The sequence below is a fragment of the Lutra lutra genome, chromosome 2 (genome assembly GCF_902655055.1).
Source record: "Lutra lutra chromosome 2, mLutLut1.2, whole genome shotgun sequence".
Classification (NCBI taxonomy): Eukaryota; Metazoa; Chordata; class Mammalia; order Carnivora; family Mustelidae; genus Lutra; species Lutra lutra.
This window is the reverse complement of record NC_062279.1, coordinates 202,656,657-202,683,267: the sequence shown is the minus strand read 5'-3', so window position 1 is coordinate 202,683,267 and position 26,611 is coordinate 202,656,657. Positions and strand designations below refer to the sequence as shown.

The following is a 26,611-nucleotide window of genomic DNA, read 5'->3' as shown; positions in this document are numbered from 1 at the left end:
CACATTATTATCATTCCCACTTATATAGGAAGATATGAAACACAGAGGTATTAAATAACTTGTCTAAGGTTCTGGCTTTATGAACATGAGCTCTGAAGATGAGGCCATAAAGCCTGGAACATAGTAGATAAATACTTGTTGTTGAATGAGGTAGACAAGAGGAGACGGGTCACTGACGTGCAGTGCAATGACATATCATGGCACTGAAGAGTGACCCACTTCTTCTGACTTATTGAAAAAGCACTGAAGTTCATCCTAGCTATTCCTACCAGCTTTGCTTTCCCTGATGCTGACCTATATATCTGTGGCATCCCCAGCTCTGCATATGCCTCAGGTTCCTGGATTCCTGGCTTTTCATCCCAGCCAGGAAACCTGCTTTCTTATATCCTAGTCACAGGCTATCCCAACCAATAGTGAACAGTTGGTGGGATGATATTCCTGACTGACGATGGCTAAACAGCATATCCTGAGGCGGTATGATGCTGTGGTCAAGAGTGTAGACTCTGAGCTAGGCTATGTCTATTCATGACCCTCTTGGTGCTGTGACTTACTAACTCCTTGATCATGGGCAAATCTCTTAAACCCCTTTGGCCTCAGTCTCTTCATCTATAAAAGCCCATAGAAATAGAACCAAGGCTATTGTATGGACTAGATTAGTTACAGCACAAAGCACTTAAAATGTTCCTGGAACATGGTAAGTTCTGGATAAACATGAGCTATTATAATAGATAGCAGGAAAGTACAGAAGAAATCACTAATTATAATCAGCATATTTTTAAAACTGTGGATATTTTGATTCTGGGTACTTTCTTAATATAACCAGGATCTATCAATTGATAGAAAAACTTTCTCTTGCCTTTATTTCTCAAATTCCTGCTCCCACTAGTTGTGAAAGAGGAAATAGATACAAATTCTCAAAAGAGTGCTATTTGACTGGTTTTGTTTGACAGGAACAAATGTAAAAAATAATTCTGCAAAAGCAAAATGCATATCTGCTTTCTAAAAATGTCTCTATAGATTCTTCCTCATCTGCCAATTTTGATCCTAGTTTTTTTTTTTTTTAAAGATTTTTATTTATTTGACAGACAGAGCACAAGTAGGCAGAGAGGCAGGCAGAGAGAGAGAGGAGGAAGAGGCAGGCTCCCCGCCGAGCAGAGAGCCCGATGTGAGGCTCGATCCCAGGACCCTGGGATCATGACCTGAGCTGAAGGCAGAGGCTTTAACCACTGAGCCACCCAGGCACCCCTGATCCTAGTTTTATGCAGTGAAAAGCTCTATAGCATTTGCTTGGCATTGACACCCAAGACCAACATCTTAAGGTTGGACCAGACACAAAAGTCTCTGCACTAGCAGAGAAAAATAAAATATTTAGGAGATAATTTTAATGTTTCAGGCAATCTCGTCAAAATGGGATTATCTCATTTATTTGAGTTAAATAAATAATTATTTTAATTAAAAAGAAATAAATCTGTCACTGTGGAAAAATGAATGATGACACACTGTCAAAATTTGTTTCTAAAAATCAGAAAAATGGAAAAATAAACAGAAATTGTTTCTTATGACAAAATAGTTTTTTTTTCAGATTATAAAGAGTAGAGAGCCATGCATAAAGGTTGTTGTTTCATAATATTGTTCTGTAGCATCAAGAAAGTTATTTAATCTCCTCGTGCTGCATCGTCTCATCTAGAGAATGGTATAAATGATAATAATGCCTATCTTTGGTGACACAGGATTGTTCTGAGGATAAAATGAGATAATTCAGGAAAAGATTTTAGCAGAATAATTGGCTAATAAGTGTTCAATATATTATTAATATTCTCACCTTTGTAACTATGTAGATAATTAAAATTATTTCATAGGTATTGACTAAAATGGAGAAACAGAATGATTGCATTCCTTACACCAGTTGGAGTGTTGGTGTTTTTGTGCTTTGAGCAAAGGAAATTGCTGTAATATTCACCACTGGAAGCAAAGGGAAAAAGGCAGGAATTTGCTCCCTCATAACCATGCTTTCAATAATGTCTTTAACTGCTTCGTTAGAATATAAGTTCCATAATGGCAGAGATTTTTGTCTGATTTATTTACAGCTGTATTCCCAGGGCCTAGAACAGTGCTCCTACATGATAAGTGCTCACTAAATATTTGTCCAATAAATGAATCTGAGTGCACGTAGCATAGGCGTCCTCCTAGACCAGTAGCTTCTCATAGTCAGTCACAAGGATTATCATGTAGACTTTGCATACAGGCACACTCACACACTAGCTTCCATAATCAAGTCAAAGAACCCTCGTGTTTCCCAATAACTCTTTATATTCCATCTTTAATGTCTGAATTTGCAAAAAAATGACTTATTTTAGGCAGTTCTTCACTTAGATGGTAGCTACACCTGGTTTTACTGAGTAGGTTGACTTGATAGACTGAGATTTGTTCATGAAATTTAGGTATTGACCGCCACCACCAGCAAACCATGAACTTATCCAAACACAGGACTCCTTCACCCAAGGTATAGTGTTGGGGGTGGGCTGTTGGTAAGTAGTCTTTATTTCTAAAACATGTAATAATAAGGAAGACATATCTAAAATTGTTTGCTATTTTAAAGTTCATCTAATACTATTATAAAGTGTGTCTAATACTGTGTTTAGCATTAAGGAGAATTGTCTAAGTATGTCATTGTCTTTCCAAAAAGAATTTGCATTATATTGGACATAATGTTTATCAGAAATGAAACATTGTATAGTAGTTGAATACCTAACAGTTTAAATTACATAGTAAAAACTAAATATGACCTCAGAAGGAGAAGTTATGGGCTGGAGTGATTGGGGAAAAAAAATCATCAGGGAAATAGGGACTTGAGTTAGTTTTTCTAACTAACAATGGAGAAAACAATGGGACAAAGATTAGAAGGTGAACAAGTTAATAATGACCTTTCCTTTGTGTGTGTGGCAGAGAGTGAGCAGACCGACATGCCTAGAACAAAGAGTTAATTTTGTGTGGTATCGAGGGGAATATTTACTGGGTCAGGACCTGGTTTCCAGAATGAGAACATTAGTCAGGATCCTGAATTCTTGATGCAATGCCATCTTCTCAGGATTTCCTAGGAATTAGAGCCAGGACATTTTCTAATTTAGATAAATCCATGCATTTAGTTATAGATAAAGACTTTACTTTAAAATGTTATATGGTCTTCTACCTGTGGAGTTGTTCAATTACTGGGGAACTATCCAGATTCCATTTTACTGCATGCCCTGTAGCGTGGTGAAGAGCTGGCCTCACCTTGGCTTGGGGGTGACCTTGCTTAAGGCTGACCCCAGTGGTTTGCTTCATGGCTTCTAACCATATGCTGCTAGGCTTCCCAAGGCTGGGGATGGCTCATAATCACGAGGTAGCTCCAGGCCCGTTTAGGGTACCAATTGCATTTGGAGAAAGAGACTAATCCAAGAGGACCAATTCAAGAGAATTAACTCCTGACCACAGAGAAAAACAGAAGGGAACAAATTTAATGAGCTTTATTCTTCTCAGTGACTCCCCCTTTATCCCCACCAGCCCCTTCCAATGACAGCTTCATTAGTTAACCTTGAAGACGTCATTTTATCTCTAACTCATGTCAGAAGGCGTCCTTCTTGGGAGTGTAATAATAATGGATAATGGGTAGCTATTGTAGTATTTTCAATAGGGGATGAATACAGGGAACGCAGTGGCTTGTTTTGTTTTGTTTTGTTTTGTTTTCTTTAGAGAGAGCAAGGGGTGGGAGAATGGAAGCATAGAGGAAGGAGAGAAAATCTTAAGCAGGCTCCATACCCAGCACAGAACCTGACAGGGGGCTCCATCTCACAACCCTGAGATCATGACCTGAGCCAAAATCAAGAGTCCGACACTTAACTGACTGAGCCATCCTGGTACCCCAAGGAAAGCAGCGGTTTTTAAGATAGGTTTTTATGTGCAGATGAGGACAGACAAACAAGAGCAAGTAAAAAGAAAGCTGCTGTTCTAGGCTAGGAAGTAGCCTAGAAGGTCTGGACCAGGCCATAAAGAGATAAGAAAAAATCCAATAAATGCTTCTAAGTGAGATTTTTTTTGGGATCTAAAAACAAGTCATGTGTAGGTAAGAAAGGGGAAAGAGGAATTAAAGCTGTCTCCAAGACTGTTAACCTGAAAGAGAAAAAGAAATTTATGGTGCCATATGTAGAAGAAAGCTGCTTTTTCTTTTCTTTTGGCTGGAATATAAAATGCTTTTGAGATATCCAAATGTCTTTTGAACATTTGGAAATATGGAGGTTGACTTCAACTAGGACAGTGGACCCCAAATCTGATTGCCCTCCTAAGAAATGTAAAAAGTAAAAAAAAAAAAATATATATATATATATATATATATATTTTACTTTATATATATATATATATTTATAAAAAAATAAAATTTAAAAAAAAGAAATGTAAAAAGTACAAATTGTCAGGCCTCTCCCCAGACCTACTAAAGTCTGGTTGAGATGCCCCCTTCAATCTAAATTTTTAAAGGCCTTCCAAGAGAAAAAAACAATTTTCCTTTCAGAGTAATTACAAATAATATATGTTGATATTCCCCCATATAGGAGGTCCTTTTGGGTGTAGGCTGGTTTCCAAAGGAAAAAGAAAATGGTAACTTTACAGTTTAAAAATCTGGCACACACTACCTTAACTAAGTGGCCAAGGTCAAAGTCACCAATGACGTCATGTAGATGTCATGCATCCCCCCTGTAGTGTGATGAGGGGAACACTTCCCTTCTGTAGAGTTTGCTCCTAAAACCCATAAACCCAGTCCAAACATTATAAAAATATCAGACAAACCCAAAATTGAAGGACATTCTATAAGACACCTGACCAGTACACTTCAAATTTGTCAATGATATCATTAAAAAAACAAACAACAACAACAACAAAAACGCCAACACAGAAAGACTGAGAACCCATCACAGACCAGAGGAGACTAGAAATCCTGACCCAGAGAAAGCACTTCAGTGGAAATTTGTGGAGTTAGAATAAAGTCTTGAGTTTAAGTCAACAGTAATTTCAATATTGGTTCTTTGTTTTGATAACTGTGCCACGGTAATGTAAAATGGTGACATTAGAGGAAAGAAAAGAGGGTGAGGAGGGTACAGGAATGCTCTGTATTTTGCAGCTGTTCTATAAATCTAAAATTATCACAAAATAAAAAGTTTAGTACAAAAAAAAGCCCTACAGGAGGTCCTAATGGCTAGTCTGTTTGGACAATCACCTGGTTAGAAAATAGTGCTGAAAATAGAAAGTAGTCATTTAGCTGATTGTAATTTCAGAATCTACCACAGTGCCTAGTGATAAATTCTAAGTAAATATTTATTTAAATGCTCAGACCATGGGTGTTTTGTGACATAGAATGGCATTATGGAAAAGAATACAAAGGCAAAATCATAGGGATAGAAAGTAGAACGGTGGTTGCCAGGGGGTGGGAGAGGAGGGAATGGGGAGTTACTGTTTAGTGGGTATAGCGTTTCAGTTTTTCAAGATGAAAAGTTCTAGAGCTGGATGGCGGTGATGATTGTACAATGGTATGAATGTGCTTAATACTACTGAACGGAGCATTTAAAGATGGTGAAGAAAGGAAATTTTGTGTCATGAGTGTTTAATCACAATAAAAACATTTGAAAAAAAAAAAAAGAAATCTGAGAGTAGAGTATTGGCGGCACCCAAGTATGCGGTGTGGGAGTTGGAAAGAGAGCTGGAAGAGTTGAGTAAAGAGGAAAGGACAAGTCAGGAAGCTGAGAATGGGGGTGGATTTTAGATGGAAGATTTGGGAAGGGCAACCATATCATATACTGCTGAAGGAGGGGGCTGAGGCTCAGGAAGAGGCCACTGGTGGGTGAATTACATGGAAATCAATGGTGTTCTTAAAAAGCCAGTGATAAGACATTGGTGGTAACTGAAGAAGACGCACACACACACACACACACACACACACACTCACACACATGACTGAAAGGACAGAAGTTAGAGTGGTGGGTAGAAAAGAGAAAATTTTGGTTTATAAGAGTCAACTTCAAATCATTGAAAACTCTTTTTGTCTCAAAATAGGTTTCCTCTGTGTAGTTCAGAGGGCACAACTTGGATTAATGAACTAAAATTCCAGGAAGGCCACTCTCACCTTAATTTTCTCCCAGGTGGAACTTTGAAAAAAATGGGATCAGCGGCTTGGGATGTAGTGAGCTTTCCATGCCTGGACAAGTTTATGGTCTGGTGGCACTTATGGAAGTTGTGTAAGGTGATTCTTAAGTTAGATAGGAGGTGTGCCAAATGACCATCAAGGGTTTTTGAGTCTTTACAAACACAGCATGATGTTACTGCCATTTGGGAATGCTTTGGAGTTTGGAAGAACAGGGTTTCAAAATAAGCCACTGTCAACTGACTTCTCTGGAAAGAAAATAGGCAGGACACTTGAGAACTTGTCAACCAATGGTAAAGAATTTTGAAAAGTAATTTGAGGTTTTTCCTTCTTAAACTGTATTCAGTGACCTTGTCTTCTCATGAATGAGATATCAAGGTTAACATCACCAATGATGTCATGTGGATATTACATATTCCTCACATGATGTGATAAGAGGATATCTCGGGATTTAGTACTAATCCCGTGCCCCCGGCTCAGGTTTGACCTTTTATTTTACCATTTATTAGGATAATAACTTATCAGTGAGGATTCAATTATGAATTGGATAAAACCCTGGCATAACTATAATTGATAAATGATATTGACAAAGGCTTCAAATGTGATTTTTGGTTATTTCAGGAGACATATTTTCAACATTGCCATCTTTTGATAGAAAGCTTCTATGAGAAAATTCTCTGATCACTTTTAGATACATGACAATTGTCCTGAAATGGAGGGCAAGAAGAGTGACTGAATATATGATTTAGATGCGAGACGAAACTACACCCAAGAATAAGCTGCACTTCCCATTTGCCTTTGCAGGAGCCTGACAAAGGAAATGCATCCTGTTCTCTCTTAGTGATTTCTACCCAACAGTATCCGCCGCTGTTAAATACTTCTTAAGTGGTTTTCTAGACTAGTCAGATTCTCTACTGGGAATCTGTCTTTCGGATGTGGCAAACAGACACTTCAGAGCTTCAGCTGGAAATATGTGGTGTGACCATGTCTCCATGTGTTTTACTTTCATAGGTCACACAGGAAAGTCAATTGAATCATTTCACAGTCACACCAGACACTTCAAGAAGGCCCTTGTTCTTAATACCCTGCATAATTCTTCACTGCAGCTGGGCAGCTTGACTCAGTATCTTCAAAACACATTAGGCTCATTTCTGTGTCAACGCCTTTGACCCAACCTCTGTGAAACTTTTCCCTATGATTTTTCCAGATCAACACATTGCTTCTTTTTGGGATTCCAATAGTCTCCATTTTCTATATACCTGACATTTAAAATATACTACCTTGTCTATCTTTCTTTCTTTTTCTATCTTTCTCCCCTTCCTTCCTTCTTTCCTTCCTTCCTTCCTTCCTTCCTTCCTTCCTTCCTTCCTTCCTTTCTTCCTTCCTTCCCGCCTTCCTTCCTTCCTTCCTTCCTTCCTTCCTTCCCTCCTTCCCTCCTTTCCTCTCTCTCTCTCTCTCTTTCTTTCTACTTCTGCTCTCTGCAAATCATTTTGTTGATAAAGATAATAATGGATTAATGTTAACTTGGATTGGCTTTCCCTAGCTCATTTTAAGAGCCTAAATTCTGGGGCTTTTTCAGGTTGGGTAAGCATCTACTTTTAAATTCTATGTTCTTTCCCTTACCATTATTAAAGTTTGGTGACTGTTACCTCATGGGTCAGAGACTGTGTTATCACTAAATCCAGAGGCCAACTCCACATTCTCTCCTCATTTTGCAATAGGATAATCCTCCCTGATAACAAATTGTTCTTTTGGTTGGTGCCTTTCTCCTCCTGTCTATGAACTATTATGGAAATTCAGTGAGCCCAGAGCTTTTCATTTAAAGTATTGTAAGGTCTGACTGTCTGGAATGGTCTTATCATAAAGGAATGGGAATCAGAAAATCAAGTTTTGACAACTGATGATTTCTAAGAAACTAGCTCTAGGTTATTATGGGATTCCCATTCAATTTAGTCATTGTTGTTACAGATTTAATAATGGTCATGGTGAGAAAAAAAAGAGGTTGATTTATTGGCAAAGACATTATTGTAGTGTTGACAATTTTCAGATACGTGAAGTAGTTTATGTATGACAGGTGGTTAAATTACTTACCTCTCTGGGCTTTAAAAATTTAAGATTGTGGAGTACTTTTTTTATTTAAGATTTTTTTTATTTGTCAGGGAAAGAGAGACAGAGGGTACAAGCAGGCAGAGTGGCAGGCAGAGGCAGAGAGAGAAGCAGGCACCCCACTGAGCAAGGACCACCCCCCCCCATGCGGGAGGATCCCAGACCCTGGGATCATGACCTGAGCCGAAGGCAGAGGCTTTAACCCACTGAGCCACCCAGGTGCCCCCCTGGAGTACTTTTATAAGTTAAAAAAGTGTTATCCATCATTCTTAGCTTTTCTTAAACACCAAGATACTGTTTCTACCTTTTGGGATAAAATTTTACATGTGGAGAGGAAAGAGTTCATATGTTACTTTCCTGATTTTGAATGAACATAAACTATGAAGACCCCCCTCATTTTTTTCCGTCCTGTCTCTACTTCTTTTCCTAGTCCTGAAAATCCAGAAGTCTATCTTTGAGTTTGATAGTATGGGTAGTTTTTCAGGTGATATGATTTGAGAGACCTTTGAAGAGTCCCTCCTTCTCTTAGAACATGAAATGTCCTGATGCCTCAAATGCTCCTTGGACCAGGGCACAAACAATATACTCCTCTGAGGAGCCCTTTAACTATTTCCTTTGTCTCTGCCCAGCTCCCTACCTGTAGTGAGTTGTCCCTTGTTTTGGACGTGGAAAACACCATGTCCAGGGCACGAGTTTTGGCCTCTCATTCAGCAAAGGGCCAGAGGCTGAGGCAATTAGCACACCTTACTTGGAATTTTGTCTAGGAAATGGGTGATGAAAGTGATTGCGGCAGACGTATTTCTCCTTCACTCTTTCTTCCATGAACTACTTTAAGATGAAGGTTTTTTTTGTTTTTCAAAATGCTTTGTATAGCTTCTGTATGAGTGGACATGTGGTTCAAGCAAAATTTGGTGTCTCTTTGTGGCATACTTTGGAGTTGCATCTGTGTGATGGGTACATACATTGCATTGCTTTGCCTTCTTCTTTGCTTCATTTCTTTTTTTTTTCTTTTCCCTCATTCTTGTGACTCCAGAGCTTGGACCTCCAAATACAGTGATACTCCCTTCATATATATCTCAGGTTCTGCTTTCTAGAAGACCCAGGTTGAAGCACTTGAGTTTAGAGTATTTGAGTTACTCAATTTCTCTCCTTGCACATCTGCTTTGAAAGCAAACGCATTTGGAAAGGAAATTATATTTAAAAGTTATCTTCTATTTGGGGGAATGTCAAGGAAGTACAAAGATACCGGTTTATAGGAAGGTAAAGCAGCAATGAAAAAAGATGGAAAAGGAGTTAACAAGAATAGATGGAAGAGAATGCTAATGTCAGACTTCACCTCTTTTAGTTTTTGTCTCAGTCAATCACAAGCCCACAATGATAAACATCATTCCAATCCCCAATATTTTTTTCAACTGCATGTTTTTTCTTCTTTTCTTTCTTTCTTTTCTTTTCTTTTTCTTTTTTTTTTGGGGGGGGAGAGAGTACGAGGGAGAGAGAGAGTGAACACGAGCAGTGGGGGAGGGTCAGAAGGCACCCAAGAGAATCTTAAGCAACCTCTGAGCTGACTGGAGGCTTGATCTCATGACCCTGAGGTGACAACCTGAGCTGAAATCAAGAGCCAGATACTTAACTGACCGAACCACCCAGGAGCTCCTCCAACTGCATGTTAGATGTAATCTCTTTTCAGACTTAGAAAATGCTCTCTGTATAGTATGTATACTCAGGGTTCTGTTTCTCTTCTTGACAATGGAGATACAATGAAAAAAATCCCCCAGATCCTTATAGTTTTTATACTCTGAATGTTGATTAAAATTTTTAAAACTTTATTTTTCTAAAATTAGAGCTATAATTTACAATCCCCTTGGTTGTCAGACAGCACCATCCAAGATCTGACTTGGTCTACTGTGTTTGTATCACTGAATCACTTAACCAACCCACTGAATCAGTAGCCCTGGCAGACATACTCAGTATGCTGAGTCATTGGCAGAACTGTCCTGAGAATACAAAGAACCATACAAGATGCCATATTTCTCTTCCATCAGCTGAGGCGCATTCACTTCCAATGTCTTTTAAAAACTCTGGAGAGAAAGGCCAACATGTTGTTTTGCCTCACTAAGTACATACATAGAAGCACACTGTAGGAATGTGGTATGTATATGTATACATATACATATTTATCTTTCATATTTTGTTTCATAGCCATATTTTACACATGGATCAAATCACAGCATAAATGTAGAAATTTGTCAATATCTACTGTTTTACCAGAGGAATTAGAATCCTTTTTTACTTCAGCTCTTTCACAGCTGCTATTGGGTTGAGGACCTATCCTGTGCCAGGCATTACCAAGGTTAATAATTCATACCTTATTTTTTCTCTTTTTTAAAGCACATAGCTGGATCTACCATGTTGCTTACTCACTATTGTCCTCAGTTTACAGATGGGGACCCTGAAGTTCAATGTTGAGTCACTTAATCATAATCGCAAAACTGGTGATTAGAAGGTACAACCAGGATTCAAATCTGGTGCCATTTGACTCCCAGTTTATCTTTTTTCCATTAATCTACACTGCTTTCTTCTATATAAACAGAATTTTAGGGATTTGACTATGAGATATTCTTCCAATTTCTGCTTATATTCGTAGATTAATAAATTCTCTTTGATTTACAGTTGGATTTTCTAATGGGGCGTGGGGTGTAGTTCAAATCCTAAAATGAGATTGGTACAATTTCACAAGAAATCCCTGGATTTGGTAGATACAAATAGAAGCTAAGATATCGAAGATTCCTAAGTCATCAGAATACAGATGAATGACTATTTTTTTTGATAATGTTTTTTTTAAAATAAAAAATGCCCTTGGCTGTAAAAATGGAAAATTCAGCTCAGAGATGAGGCAAATACAACATACATAACTGTTTAAGTTGGTCACATTTGATCTTTTTAAATAGTTGACCCAGCTGGTGTACAACTTACCTCAGCATTTAGCAGTTAACTATGAGACAGTGGGTCATGCTCCTTGTCAGACTGGGTCTCTTTCAATGCTCATATTGTTCCCAATGACTTCATTCTCCATGATGACTGACAGGGATAATACTTTTAATAAATTCTGTAATTTTTAATTTGAACATCTCATAAATGGAACTTTGACTCATGAAAGTAGAATTGGATTTCTTTTCATTTTTGTCTTTAGTTTTATGAGTACAGTAGATATTTAAAAACTAACACCAGAAATATAGACTTAATTTCTCATCACTTAGCAGACACAATTAATCTAACATTATTTTGTTTTATTTTGTTTTTACTGCTTTAAGCATCTTTCAGAAATTCTGCAGGTCACATGAAATAGGTTGAATGAAAGAATAAGAAAACAAAAAGATTATGAAATATTTTACTGATAGGTGAAACCTAATACAATTTTTAAAGGGAACTCTAAAAAGTCTAAAATCTTTTTTTTAAGTAAAAAACAAAAGTGAAGCAAAACAAAGCCACAATAAAAAAGAACAAATAATCCCATCATTACACTGCTTCCCAGTAGCACAAGAGATATAAGAGTTTCCTTTTATTAAAAACAGACTGAAACCTCAGTATTTAATCAGACAGCCAAAAGTGGCTGATGTGCTACGGGGCTGCATTACCAGAAATACAGTGCCTACAGTGTGGGGGACCAGAGCCCCATTCTATTCCGTCTTTGCCAGAACCATGTGAAATGACACGTTGGTCTGACCTTACATTTAGGGGACCATGGCAAGGATTATGAGGGTCTTGATGATGACAGGTAAAATGTGGTTGAAGGAACCAGGATACTTAACCTGAAGAAGAGGAATCCTTTCAGAAAACCTTGATATTTGGCTTCAAATAATGAAAATCTGTCATGGGAAAGAGAGATTAGACTTATTCCAGGAGATTCCAGTGAACAGAGTAAAGTTATGGGAAGGCAAAAAACCAGCTTAATGTAAAGCAGCACTTATAGAGCTTTAGAAGTAAAAGCTCAATAATCTTTTTGAATGAAATGGCTGCAATTGAAAGAATGGATGGAAGGTCTCACTGAAATGGAATGGCTTAGAGGAGAGAGAAGACTCTGTGCTGAAATTAGAAGGCAGGGTTGAAGAACTTTTTCGGAGGGTGATTTCAGGAAGTTGAGAATTGGTTGGTAGCATGTTTTAATTCCTCGAAGGTTTTTACTAATTCTGAAATTTAATAAAATTGTGACTCTTTTGAATGAAAATCTTATTGTTTTCCACGTCTAGGTACCATATTTTCTTTCATTTTCTCTAAAGTATAATCCATACATTCTCTGATAAAGATAATGATTTTAATAACATGTTTTTGAATAAATTATTTTACTACATTATTTCATTTGATTTTCATGAACCAGATTATGGAATGGGCAGGAGACTTGTGATTCTAAGTTTTCTTAAGGAAAAAGTTCAGGATAGATTGTTAATTAACTCAAGGTCACACAGTGAATTAATGACTGAGTTCGGTGATCTTGCCACAAGATAATGAACCTTTCCCAAAGAAATTTTTTAAGAAGTCAAAATTTAAGGCTTTGAGGCTGTTTAATTGATTTATAATAAAGCATCACATTCAAAATGAAAGCTATATTTTGGACAAAAAATATTAAAACAGGTTGGAGAGAATTGCAGTGGTTCTCAACCAGGTCAGTTTTCCTCTCAGGGATATTTATTAACGGTGGGAGGTATTTTCGATTGTGACAATTCAGAAATAGGGGGAGAGGGGAGGGTAGGATGTTACAGCATCTGGAGGGTAAAAGCCAGGGCTACTCAGTATTCTGTGATGCACAGCTGTCCTTAACATGGAATTATCCAGCCCCAAATGTCAATAGTGTAAAAGTTGAGAAACCTTTGGGTGTTTTGCATTCAGTTTAAGCCAGATTCCTTTGAACAATGACATGAGATGTACAGAATGTAAAATACCTTTAAGCCCTTATTTTCTAAAGACCTTTCATTTACTGAAAATGAAATGATAGTTGCAAAGTTACTAACTTTAACTACAAAGGATCAAAAACTGCAGAAGAGGCCCTGCCTTTCAGACTATGGTTTGTAACCTTTTCTGCCTCTACTGGTGGCCCATCCTTTGCCTCTTTCCTATACCTTGGGCTTCTTTCTATCAATTTTCTCTCATATTAAAAACAAAAACAAGTCCCTTCCTTTTTTTTTTTTTTTTAAATCTTGTTCACTAGTCTTTCCCCTCCCTTTTCAGTTGGACATCTTTGAAAAGTAATCTGAGATCATTTGCATACTTCTCATGCCACTAATATTTCTCCCTAATATTTATCTTCTGGTGTCCCATATGTCTGTGATTGGAACCACAATCCACTCAGCCACTCAAGCTCCAAACTCTGGGGTCATTCTAGACTTCTTTTTTCTCACTTCCCACTCTGTCCCACCAGCCACCAACTCTTTTAAATTTTACTTTGTGAATATCTCTCGTGTTCATTTCTTTCCCATACCCAGTGCCTCCACCTTGGCTTACATGTGTCTGAATCACCTATACTGGTATTCAAGTAACCTTTTCAAACAAACACACACACACAACAAACCAAATGAAAAGATTATGTTGTTTCTCACTTAAAGCATTTCAATGACCCCAAACTGGGTGCCTAACAGAATCCAAAGTAATTAAGATGGTCATATTTATTTTTACCCCAGCCTCCTCTCCATCACAATCCGTACTCACCCTCCAGACAAGCTAGACAAGTTGTATTACTTCCACTGTGTCCTTTTACAAGCTGCCCCTTTTGTTTAGAATGCCTTGGCTAATTACAACTTTATTTACCATTTTCTTAAAAATTAATTTTATTTTTGAGAAAGTAATAAATAGACATAGATTTTAAAAAATCCAATAGTGCTAAAAGGTTTATAACAACAAGTAGCAGATCTTGGCACCGTGGCTTCCCTCCTCTCCACCTCTTAGAAGCAACCACTTCTGAGTATTTTAAATGTTTCTTCTGTATTTATGTATTTACCTCCATCTTGCTAAATACCTTGCTTGTAATGCTATTTATTGACTTGTCAAGTTTAGATTTTACCTACTGAGTTCCTCTACCCTCATAATTTCAATATATTGCTATAGGGGTGATAGTCTAAACATTTAAGAACTGGCACAGCATAGATACTGATTCATCACCGCAGTTTCCCCACATGGTGTATGTGGGCTAATTACTGGCCCTGATTTTTTTAAATCATTTTTGATATAATAATTTCAATTATCAGTATTTACATTATTATTATCATCATATAAATATTGTCTACTGCAGAAACAAATAACATCAATGATTATGTTACCTTGCTTACACAATTTTTATTTTCTAGAAGTCACTAACTGATGTGTTAAAAAATCATTTCTTCCTCATTAAAAACTCCCCACAATCCTCATCTTCTCTCTCAAGTCTTTGCAGCTAAGTAGAGTTGACTCTCCATCCTGAGTCACCTCTGCTGTTGTCTTTACTATACTACACCTTAAAGATCTGTGTGTCTACCCTCCTTACCAGAATGTGAGCTCCTTAAGGTCAGTGATAGTATCTATTATCTTTGAGCCTTCGGTGTCTTGTATCACGGTACTCAATAATATTTATTGAATTATGGATGGAACAGGAATGCCTTTCCTCTTTGAAGCAGCCTTCAGTATTGAGTAAATGGTTTTGTGAGCGTTTCTGTGATTCCCGAGTTGCTCCATACAGATCACAAATTGAAATTCCTGTCAGGGTCCAGGCAGGTCAAGTAAATGAGCACAGCAAACCTGATGGTCTGGGGCATTAAAGGGGTCACCTGCTGCTTAGCTGCTGCGCCCAGTTGTTGTCAGGAAGCTGTCTCACACCGTGTTGCCAGAATTTCTGCTCTTTCAGCGGAAGCAGAAAAATCCAGGTTTAATATGAGCTGTCATGATTCAATTTTTTAAAACCATGCAGATCGAGAAAATGGTTCTTCAGGCTGGATTTGGTTCACGGCCACCAGGTTGTGACTATAACCTGAAGTTTGTGGGTGGGGAGAATAGCGCATGCTACCCCAGTGCCTTGGTTTGCCTGAGAGAGCCTCCTCCCTAGGGTTCCCGTCCAGGGCGCTCCCCAGGGGCATCCCTTCACCAGCTAATGCCGGCATGTGAAGTGATTCATAGTGGAACAGAGTCTGGGCACAGGCACCAGCCAGCCAGCGTGCTTGAAGGCCCTGGGCAGGGGTTCAGGGCAATCAGAACTCCCTCTGTTAGGTGGAAGTGGAGAATGATGGGTTAAATGATAAGTGATAGAAAGGAGTGTGAGTGGACTTAAAATTGTATACTAGGTGTCAAGCCACATGCCTTTTCGTGTTACCTAATTTTATTTTCACAATATCCTCTTGAATGATATATTGTCATCCCCAGTTTGTGGATATGGAATCTCTGTAAGATTTAGAGTGTTTTGTAAAATTCCCACTGTTAGAACAGAGTAACTCCAGAATTAAGTCCTCCTGATTCTGCCAATGGAGAAAGCTCATGTATGGGAATTTAAAAATGAATTAAACCTATTTATAATAATGAAGAAATTGATTAAGATTTTCCACTAGAAATAGATACTAAGATTTTTTAAATCTAAAAGTTGCTTTTTTCTTTTATAGACTGATTTGTTCATTTTTTCAACATTTGTGTTCTGTGTTAGTTACCAGGATTACAAAGATGAGTGAATATATAATCAGCATGCTTGGAAAGCCCAAAATGATTATATGTTTCTGGTTTATTATAAGTGTGAAAGGAGAGTGGCAGGTGTTGGGATAAAAGATATGAAAAATCTAGAAATGTGGTGGCCAAATTGTGTGTGTGTATTTTTTTTAACCAAAATACTGATATATATTTTTTAAAGATTTTTTTTATTTATTTGACAGAGATCACAAATAGGCAGAGAGGCAGGCAGAGAGAGAGAGGGGGAAGCAGGCTCCTTGCTGAACAGAGATCCCAATGTGGGGCTCGATCCCAGGACCCTGAGATCATGACCTAAGCTGAAGCAGAGGCTTAACCCACTGAACCACCCAGGTGCCCCTGTTATTTGTTTTCTTTTTTAAATTTTTATTTATTCTTTAAATTTTTTTCCAGTGTTCCAGAACTCATTGTTTGTGCACCACACCCAATGCTCCATGCAATATGTGCCCTCCATAACACCCACCATCAGACTCACCACCCCCCCAAAACCCTCAGATTGTTTTTCAGAGTCCATAGTCTCTCATGGTTCATCTTCCTCTCCAATTTCCCCCAACTCCCTTCTCCTCTCTGTCTCCCCATGTCCTCCGTGTTATTCCTTATGCTCCACAAATAAGTGAAACCATATGATAATTGACTCTCTCTGCTTGACTTATTTCACTCAGCATAATCTCTTCCAGTCCCGTCCATGTTGATACAAAAGTTGGGTATTCATCCTTTCTGATGGAGGCATCATACTCCATAGTGTATATGGACCATATCTTCTTTATTCATTCCTCTGTTGAAGAACCAAGAGCCAAGCATCTTGGTTCTTTCCACAGTTTGGCAACTGTGGCCATTGCTGCTATGAACATTGGGGTACAGATGGCCCTTCTTTTCACTACCTCTGTATCTTTGGGGTAAATTTCAATTGGGAAGACATTCCCTTTTTTTATTGTTGCAACAAATAAAATAAGCTACTAGAAAATTAGAAAGTGCAAATAAGGAAAATTAAGATAAAAGTCTCCTAACCAATGTGAATAACTCTCTATCTACTTACTTATCCAACTTTTTGATTATCTATCTATATGGGCCTATTTTATACTATTATCACACACTGATGCAGACAAACACACAAATCCCACTACATTATTATTCTATAGTCTCTCTCTCTTAGGAATATATCAAAATGTTCTATTACTGTTTGAATTATGCTCGAATAGCATTTTGTTGCATGAAAATAGTTCAATGTATTTAGTCAACTCTATCTTTATAGATACTTAGGGAATTTCCAATTTTTTAGAACCCGTGTCATGTAGAGAATTTTTCAGTTATATCTTTTTATGTATCTTGGATTATTTCCTTCTGAATAATTACTAGAAATGAAATAACTGCATTTTTTGATATTTCTGCTTTTAGCACATACAGTACTAATTCGTCCTCCAGTAAAGAAGTGCTAATTTACCCAACATCAGTGGATTTGAGTTTCTATTTCTATTCACTGTTTCCAATGTTAGTTACCACCTTTTTAAAATTTTTTTTGAACCTTTTCTAATTAGATAGCTAGCAAAGAGTCTCCATATTGAAAAATTCTTTTTGAAAACTCTTTTGGCCTTTGAACTTGCCAGATACTATTGTCTTCTGGTGCAACAGTCTCACCTCGTGTTACGGCTAATTGCTTAGCTGATTGCCTGTCTTACTAGCTTCGGAGCGCTTTGAGGGTAGGGTCTGTCCTGTCCACCTGTGTTTTTCTGGATGCTCATGGATGTTTGTTGAACTGAGCTGAATTAGAGAACATGCATAGTTTAGAAACCATTGGCTAGGATAAATGTCAATATACCCAGTGAGCAAGTTATCCGATTCCTGCCAGGTACATAATAATGGGTAATTTAAGTGAGCATTGATTACATGCCAACAACGTGTTGTTTTGTATACTTACCTGATTGAATCCTCACAGTAATGCTCTGAAGAGGAGATAATAATTATCTCCATTTTGCCAATGAGGAAATTGAGAGGTTATGAAATTGGCACAAGGTACATGACTGTAAAGTGGCAAAAACAGGTCATGAACTCAGGTCTAGCTAACTCCCAAGCCATCTCATCTCTCCCCATCTGCCCTTCCTTACCTTCTCCTGCCCTCTCCAACTTCTTATTATGTGGCCAGTCTTGTCACATCTGTAAGTGTCTCTCAGCATCTTGTACCCATCGCCCCTTGTTGGATTATTTTAAAGTAAATCTTGGATACATTAATTTCATTAATAAATATTTAAATTTATATCTTTAAGACATATGGACTTTGTTTTTTATCCTGAACCACAATATGATTATCACCCTTAAAACTATCTGTAGTAATTCCTTAATATTATCCAATGTCTAGTCAGGGCCAAATTTCTCAGATTAGCTCATTAGTGACTTTTTACAGTTGATTTTCTTGAATCAGGTCCACACAAGAACTACTCATTGTATTTTAAACTGTTCTAACCACCATACAGTATTCCTCTCTCCACCATCCTTTCCATGAGGTCTGTCCTTCTCAGCAACAGGAGTACCCAGCTGAGGGAAGGTGCAATTTTCAAACAGTTTCCACAAATTGAATATCTAGTTCACATATCTCAAGAAGGAAGTACAAACAATAGTTAATACCTGAGAAACATCGAATCTGTATGGAATGGAGAGGGTACATGTCCTCCATTCTCCGTATATCTGTGCAGCAGCTGAGAACTCTTTTATTCCTCTGCTTCTATGATGTCTCCATCATAAACTAAGGCCAAGTTTCTTCACTCGAGATGCATAGTTACATGTAAGTGATGTTGGCTTGAAAATTCTGTCCTTGTCCGTGAGGGTAAAAAAATTAGACTTGCTGGTCTGTGTACCCACTCCCACCCCGGGCCCCTTGCTGTGGGAGAATCCCTTGGAAATTAAAGTCACAGGCTTGTTATTTTCATAAATGGGTCATGACTTTGGTAGAGTACTTTGCATTAAGGAAATTTTCAAGTTTTCATGCTTGTTTTGGTTCTGTTTTGAACTTGAAGGTCTAGTGATCCTCCACTGTGTTGTGGCAGATGGGAATTCAACCAGGAGTCCTGAAAAGGATGGCCTTCTCTGTCGAGATCCTGGGGAAAACTGCGCAGGTAACGCTTAACAAGTGATGCATTTGTATTTTATCAGCCTCATGTTCAATCTTGGAAAGCTGATTTCCCTAATTTTAATTTTTAATACTCATGTAATCATAAAACTAGGTAGTTTTTTGAGCACATACGAATGTCTCAGGCTCTCTGCCAAGTGCTGTATGTATAGTAATGCCTTCATTCCTCATGGGGGTCCTCTGAGCTAGACAGTATTTTTGACCTTATTTCAAAGTGAAGCCCAGAAAGATTAAGTAACTTGCCATAAGTCACAGAGCAGGTAAATTGCAAATCTGGGATTCACACTCAGGTCTTTCTGATTCCAGAGCTTCCATTTTTAATAATTACACTATTTTAGGTGTTGCAGGTGTGTCCTCCAGACTCTACATGGAATATCTTGGAATAGATTCATAAAAAGTTGGCATATTCTATTCTAATTATTTTTTTTCCTATTCCACAACTTAAAAGAAGGGGAAAAGGCAATGACTTTTACACATTTTTTACCTTAGAGATGCTTGATTCAGTATTCTCAAAGCTATTAGTCCAAAGAAAGAATGAGCCTTGGTAAGAGATCAAATAATAAGTATTTTAGGTCTTGTGGGCCATGCAGCCTTTTTACAGCTACTCAGCTTGGCCATTGTATTGTGAAAGCAGCCGTGGACACACTGCAAATGAACAACTTTAGGTCTATTTTAATAAAACTTTATTTAGAGAAATAGGCTGTGGGCCAAATTTGGCCATTGGACCGTAGTTTGATGACCCTTAGTCCGTCCTTTTTATAGACTGAATGGTCTGGTCTTCTGGGGTTGTTTCTGTTTTAAAATAAAACGTAGGCCAATTCTAAAAGTAGGTTGGAGAGAGCCTCCTGTATTGCCTGGAAACTTTTTGGAGCTGGGAGGGTAGTGACTTGGTGTTAAGTGCTCCTTTCCTAGCACCCTGGAGAAGTCATAACTGAGCCAGGAACATACTGAGCAAGTTGTCCTGTTGTGAGTCATCAGTTCCAGCCCAATCTTCCTCTTTCTTTCCTCATACTAGTAGGTGGTCTGGAAAGTGCCCACATGCTGTGGAATCCATTGGCATCTTAGGTCATGCTTGTGTGGGTCTTGTCACTCATGTAGAGAGAAGAACAAGGCCAATTTTATCTTTAGTTGAGTTTTAAATAGCTTCAATGATGGCATTTTCACATTTCTTTTGGGAGATTATTCTGTCATCCAGTGATTGAGAGTATTAAAAAACCTGCCTCATCATTATCTTACATGTGCTGCCTATTTTTTTTTAAATTTTAGTAAGAATATTTAAATATGAGATCTACATTTTTAACAAAATTTGAAGTGTACAGTATAAGATTGTTAACTATAGGCAGGATGTTGTACAGTATATCTCTTGAAATTATTCATCTTGCATAACCCAAACTTTGTACCCATTAAACAGCAACTCCTCATTCCCCTCACACCTCCACCCTCCACCCCCCAGCCCCTGGAAACCACCATTCTGCTCTCAGCTTCTGTGGATTTGGCTATTTAAATACCTTTTATAAGTAGAATCATGTGTTTGTTTTTCTATAACTGGCTTACTTACCTTAGCATAATGCTCCCAAAGTCCATCTGTGTTGTTGCAGATGTCAAGAATTTCTGCTTTTTTAAGGCTGAATAATATTCCACTGTTTGCATAAACCACATTCATTCATATTTTGATGGATATTTAGGTTGTTTCCACATCTTGACTGTTGTGTATAGTGCTGCAATAAATATGGGAGTATGAGTATCTCTTTGAGATTCTAATTTCAAAATTTTTGGTTAAAAACCCAGAGGTTGGAATGCTGGATCATATGGTAGTTCTGTTTATCAGTATTTTTTTTTCTCTCAGAAAAGCTCTGTAGTATTTCCCATAGCAGCTATAGGTTGCCTTTTCGGTCTATTAATTGTTTCTTTGCCATGCAGAAGATTGTTGGCTTGTTTAAAGTCACACAGCAAGTGGGGTAGCCTACCACAAATTTGGAGAGATCGGGTCTAGAATGTATAATTGTTAATCACCATGCTAAACTGCTGGAATCATGTGGGAAGATCACAATGCTGAATATGTAAAGAAAATTCTGGAAAATAATCCCTGAAAGTAAAGTCCGAAAGGGAAAAACCGTTCTTGAAAAGGAATTAATGTGGAGCAGGAGCATAGTGTCTTTATTGTCTGTGTGACCTTGGGCAAGTCACTTAAGCTTTGAGACATCTGTTTGCAACCTGGAAAATTAAGAAATGAATCAGATGATCTTTAGGAGTTGTTCTCGTTTCTAAATGATTTTATAATTTTATTTACAAATAGCCCCAATCTCTAAGCATTTCATTTTTATTTTGTCCTTTTCTGTCTTGAGGAAGGAAAGTATTCATTCCTACCAAAGCTTTTGTGTACCAGCAAAGCAGCAGACACTTTTCTAGGTACCCTAGATGCAATAAGGAACAACATGGTCAAGGATGAGGTCGTAGAGGTAATGGGGAAAGAGAGGTAAAGGGTAATGTCATGGAGAGCCTTGCTGGGGATTATAAAACCTTCAGCTCTGAGTTTTAATAACATTACTCAGTATCTGTGAGCAGATGAGACAGTTAAGCGGGGACAGACCGAAGCAGGGAGACTAGTTCGAAATTGTTGCCATGGAGACTACTTCTGGTCTAGAGATAAATGTCACGCTTAGACCAAGGGAGTAGAGATGGAAGGAAAAGTGAATATATTTTAAGTACAACCAATGGAATTTTCTGACGAATTGGATGTAGAGTAAAAGAGAAAGACATCGAAGTGACTCTAAGATATGTGGCCTGAATCATAGAAAGAAAGTAGGTTTCATTTATTAAGATGAGGAAAGACCAGATATGAGGGGGGAAATCAGGTGTTCCATTTGGGTAGTGTCAATTTCAAATGTCAGTTAGACAACCAGGTGGAGATATTCGTTGTGCTGTTGGACACTGAAGGAAGACATCTGGGATGGAAACATAAATTTGAGATTGTTACCATAAAGGCATTCAAAGCCAGGAAATGCTCAGAAAGGGAGTGTAAAGAGAAGAGATGAGAAAGCACTGAGTCCCAAAGCATTGTAAAATTTAGATTCTGGGGGATATGGGAGAACCAGCAAAGGAGACCAAGCAAAGGAGGCGTTATATACACCAGAATCCCATAACACGCACTCTCAAAAAAAACAAAAGAAATGCAAGTTTTCTTCCTGTCCAGTTTTCTTTATGTGCCCCCTAGCTGAATAATTTTAAATGTGCAAATACACTCACACACCAACACTAAGTTATTTTTTTTCTTCCTTTAAAGGGATAGAATGAGAAAGGGCAGCTCTAAGCGAAGGCCCTCCCCTGGAAGCTGAGAAATCCTTGGCCCAGCCCTCCTGGTTAAAAGACATGCCGATCTGTTCTGATTAACCCCCTTCTAAGCATATTCTAGTATCTGGAAGGTTAACAAATACATCTGTGAGACTTTTTTTTCTTTACCTGGAGTCACCAACTCTTGCATTTCTGTGGAAAACGGCATTGGATGTAACACAAATAGGAGTCCTCAGATAAGAGAGATTTTCAAATTTTGCACTTCTTCAAGAGCAGAATGATTTATATTCCCCTGTCTCCAGGAGATAGTTGTCAAGATAAGAAGGAAAATTGACTTAGAAAATATAAAATTTTCTTCCTCACCTCCCGGCTTAAGAAGGTTGTAAAGGGAGGAAACCCCTATTGGGAAGTTGCCAGGAAGTCAAGGACTAGAAGATTAAAAGCTTAGCCTCTACTTCATAGACTAGGAAGATATGTCTCTGCGAACTTAAACTTTTCTGTCCACTAGCTGCTCCTTTTTTAAGGTCGAATATCTACTGGGGTGGGGGGAAGAAAAATTTATAGGTATTTTTTTACCCCCTTTTTCTCATTGTTAACACTGATGGGAATTTTATCTCAAAATTTAGGCCCTCCTTTTAAAGCTCTTGCACAGAGATTTAACTGCATATTTACCTAGGGGATTAGAGATACTATGCGGTTATCACACTGTAATGAGAATTACATAAAATATATTACCCTTGAAGCTGATTTTAGAAAAGCTGATGATATTGATATAATTTATAAAATCATTAAATAGATTTATAATGAGCACACCTGGAAGAACTAAGTGAACGTTTTATGAAAAGTAAAGCTAATGTATCAATTCTGAGGAGTTTCAAACATAAAGCATCACAAGGCCTGATTGGGTTTGAGAATAAGAATCGTCTCCAAGGAAGATCAGGGAACTGTGTGGTTTAATCAAAGTATCCATCAAAATGAGAAAGATTCCATCCCTAAACTACGTCATTTGATTGTGTGCGCTATTCCTCCACTGAAGTTTGACCCAAGACGAATCTATCACATCTCATCTAAGTGTTCATATGACCCAAGGAAGGCAACCACTTCTTGTCTATCTGCCCATATGATGGAAAAAAAGATGTTCTTACGTAGAATTAGGTATTGTCATACACCTACCTGCAGGAACCCTCAGAGTTTCTTACCTAATTGGCTTTAGAGTCTTTGGAATTTGGCATCCCAAGAAGAGACCGAGGTATGTTACCTGCGGCGCCCCGCCGCTTGAGAGTTTGTGCTGACATTTTTCAGTATGTGGGACCGACTTACTCCCATAGAATGTTTTGGTTTTGGAAACGTGGGTTGGAAAAGAATAAGGTGGGAGGGAAGAAAGATCAATTGGTTTCTACCACCTCCAGTATGAGGGGAGTTTTCACATTAGGTTTTCAAGACCAGGTCATTTGCTTCTCAACAAAGAAACACAATACATGGGAGGAATCATTCTTTTGTCATAGGATTAACTTCTTGATAAACATCTCTGCAATGGAAGGGTAGGCCTTGCCATCCCTTGCTCAATGTCATCAGGTCTCACGCTTGGCAGAAAATGTTAGATTTCACAGTTGTTCAATTTTCAGATAATGTGACCTTGATGAGTAACAGATGAAGGCACCTGGAATTGAGGGGGCCCTTTGAAAGGGGTATGCTGATAAGACTTCTCATTTCCATCAGAGAGAAACGATGATCCCATCTGTTTGGGGAGGTGGGGGGAGGGCCATGCCGTATGTGCGATGTAGTTTTCTCCAGTTTTTAAAGTTCCATAGAGAAATTACTGGACATTTTCTGCTTGGTGGCATGGAAGGGTTTTTAAATCCGAATAATGCTGGGATATTTAAGATCGTGTTTATTTGGCAAAGGAGAGAGCTCTGTGAATAATTCAGACAGGGCCTGGCAACCATTTCCCTGGCCTGGGTCTGTGCTGCTTGGATGGGCTGAGGCCAGTCAGGTCACTGCACCCAGCAGCTGCTGGTCAAGGCACTTTTTGGTATCTTGCTGTGTATGGGGTTTATTAAAAGGCTGGCTGCATTTAAAGGAGCATAACAACTAGAGTAAGAAGTAAAGCTCAGGATACAGAGCCACATAGCTTAAGCTTAATGTCAGGTTTGCGTTGCAAAGAAGGAAGGACGTTTCTGGACCACAGCAGATCTATCACTAAGTCTTACTGCTTCTTAAATTCATCTCCTAGACCCCCATGCCCCTGCTGCAGGCCCACGTCACATGTTTGCATGGCTCAGGCAGTGGTTTTCTCCTTGCTCCCAGCCTGTTCCTACTCTAATCCAATCTTCAGCTTCCTACTAATACACTGATACAATGCTAAACTCAAAAAGCGTAGATCTTACATATACCATTTAATTTAATCCATAAGAACTTTCTTCAGCTCTCCCCTGTCTTGTATTTAAAGTGTAAACACCTCAGCCTACTGACGTTTGAGGTCTCTAACTTCCATTCACAGCTGTCCTCAGCTGTTCCCCACCAGGTCCCCTACATCTCCATTAAATCTGCCTCCTCCCTGATGCCTTATCAGGCTTACGTATTCCTGACTCTGAGCTTTTGTTTCCAACATTCTCCACAAGTGCACAGCTTGCTTACCTCCTCCTAAAAAAGCAATCCATATTTTCCAGAATTTTTTCTTTTATTAGATAAACACTCTTTGTAATGATACAAGTTCTCTTAGAATTGCCAAGATTTTCAAGATTCTAGAATCAACTCAGTTACAGAGGACTTGATCGTCTGGGGTCCTCTACTAGGAAGTTCTGCATGAGTTCTTTTTCGAGATCCACAACAGTCCTCCACGGTAGATGTTATCATCTTCAGTGTCCAGGTGGGGAAACTGAGGCTCAGACAGCTTCATAAGCTTACCCAGAGACGAGATAGGCTTTACTCTTTTGATGTTTTCCAGGTCTTACTACAGGGCTCTGGAAATAGAAAGTACGAATGGAAGTTGACTGATATGTTTATTTGCCAAAACATACAGATCTTTGTTTTTGAGACACTTTGCAGTTATTTCTGGAAGAAATTTCAGTAAGAGTCCCATTGACTGGCATGCGTGGGAGCAAATGTCTGGCATGCACAAGCTGTCAGCATAGCTGGTAACCAAGTCACCAACCAAAACCAGGTCAGCCAGTTCCTCAGGAACATTCTGCCACCCCCTGAAACTTTGTGACCTGGCATCACAGGAATTTGCTGGTTATAGATCATTCTAAGTTCTTGGCAATTCCTCTTCCTGGTGGCCCTGGGCAATTTTATGTACTCATTTTATCATATTAATTAAGAAGTTTTAGGAGTCGTTACTATGAATGTCATCGGGATGCCAGGTGCCATACCAAACCTTGTGTGAAATGACCTTCTGAAGTGAACATCGTGGTCTTTCTGGCTCCACAGGTGTCTGAGTCCTGTATGCTGCTGGTCACACCATGACCAGTCCAACCCTGGGTCAGAGCTGGCTTGTTGGCTGTAGTCTCTGGGTGTGGGCACATGTCTGGTGTGGATCAGCTCATGGGCCACAAGTCACTATCTCTGTACTATTTCTCTCGTCAATCCTTATCTATTAAAACCTTCTACATGTAAGCAAGGGAGAAACTATTACATATTACTGTCCCTGTTTAAAAAATTAGGCAAGGAAAACTCTAAAAGGTAAGACAAGGAATTTGGAGCAGGATCAAATCCTGCAAATGAAGCTTCTAGTGTTTTCCTCTTTCTTCAGAGCAAGAGAAATCATTCAGGGGTTAAATGAGGGAGAATCTCTCATTTAGACAAGCGTGACTTCTGGGTGCATCAGGCTGAGAGCACATGACAGCTACCTGCTGAACAGCTGGCTTGGCTGAGCGCCAGTCGGGCGGTCATGGACTCTGGGGCAAGACCCACTGCATCTGGGTCTCGCTTCTGCCACTTAACTTGTGTGTTATCTTAGAAGGTGACTTAGCCTTCATGTGTTGTTCTTTGTTCATTTGTTAACGCGAGATTAGAATGACACCTCACAAGGCTGTTATAAGCATTAAGTTAACATATATATATATAATTATATAATTTATATTGTTATATGCATTGTTAACACACACATACATATATATATGTGTATATATATATATATATATATATATATATATATATATATATATATATAAAATTATTATTATTATATTATACTTACCAAGCTGGATACTGGTTATATATATAACCAGCTT

The 26,611-nt window shown here is 38.4% G+C and overlaps 1 protein-coding gene across 1 annotated transcript in view; it reads left to right on the top strand.

The window, feature by feature from the left end:
* BTC (betacellulin) overlaps window positions 1–26,611 on the top strand; it is a 50,316-nt gene that overhangs the window by 12,915 nt on the left and 10,790 nt on the right. Inside the window, exon 2 of the mRNA XM_047719535.1 lies at window positions 18,976–19,074. Coding sequence (XP_047575491.1) covers window positions 18,976–19,074 — 99 coding nt within the window. The remainder of the gene's footprint in view (window positions 1–18,975; window positions 19,075–26,611) is intronic.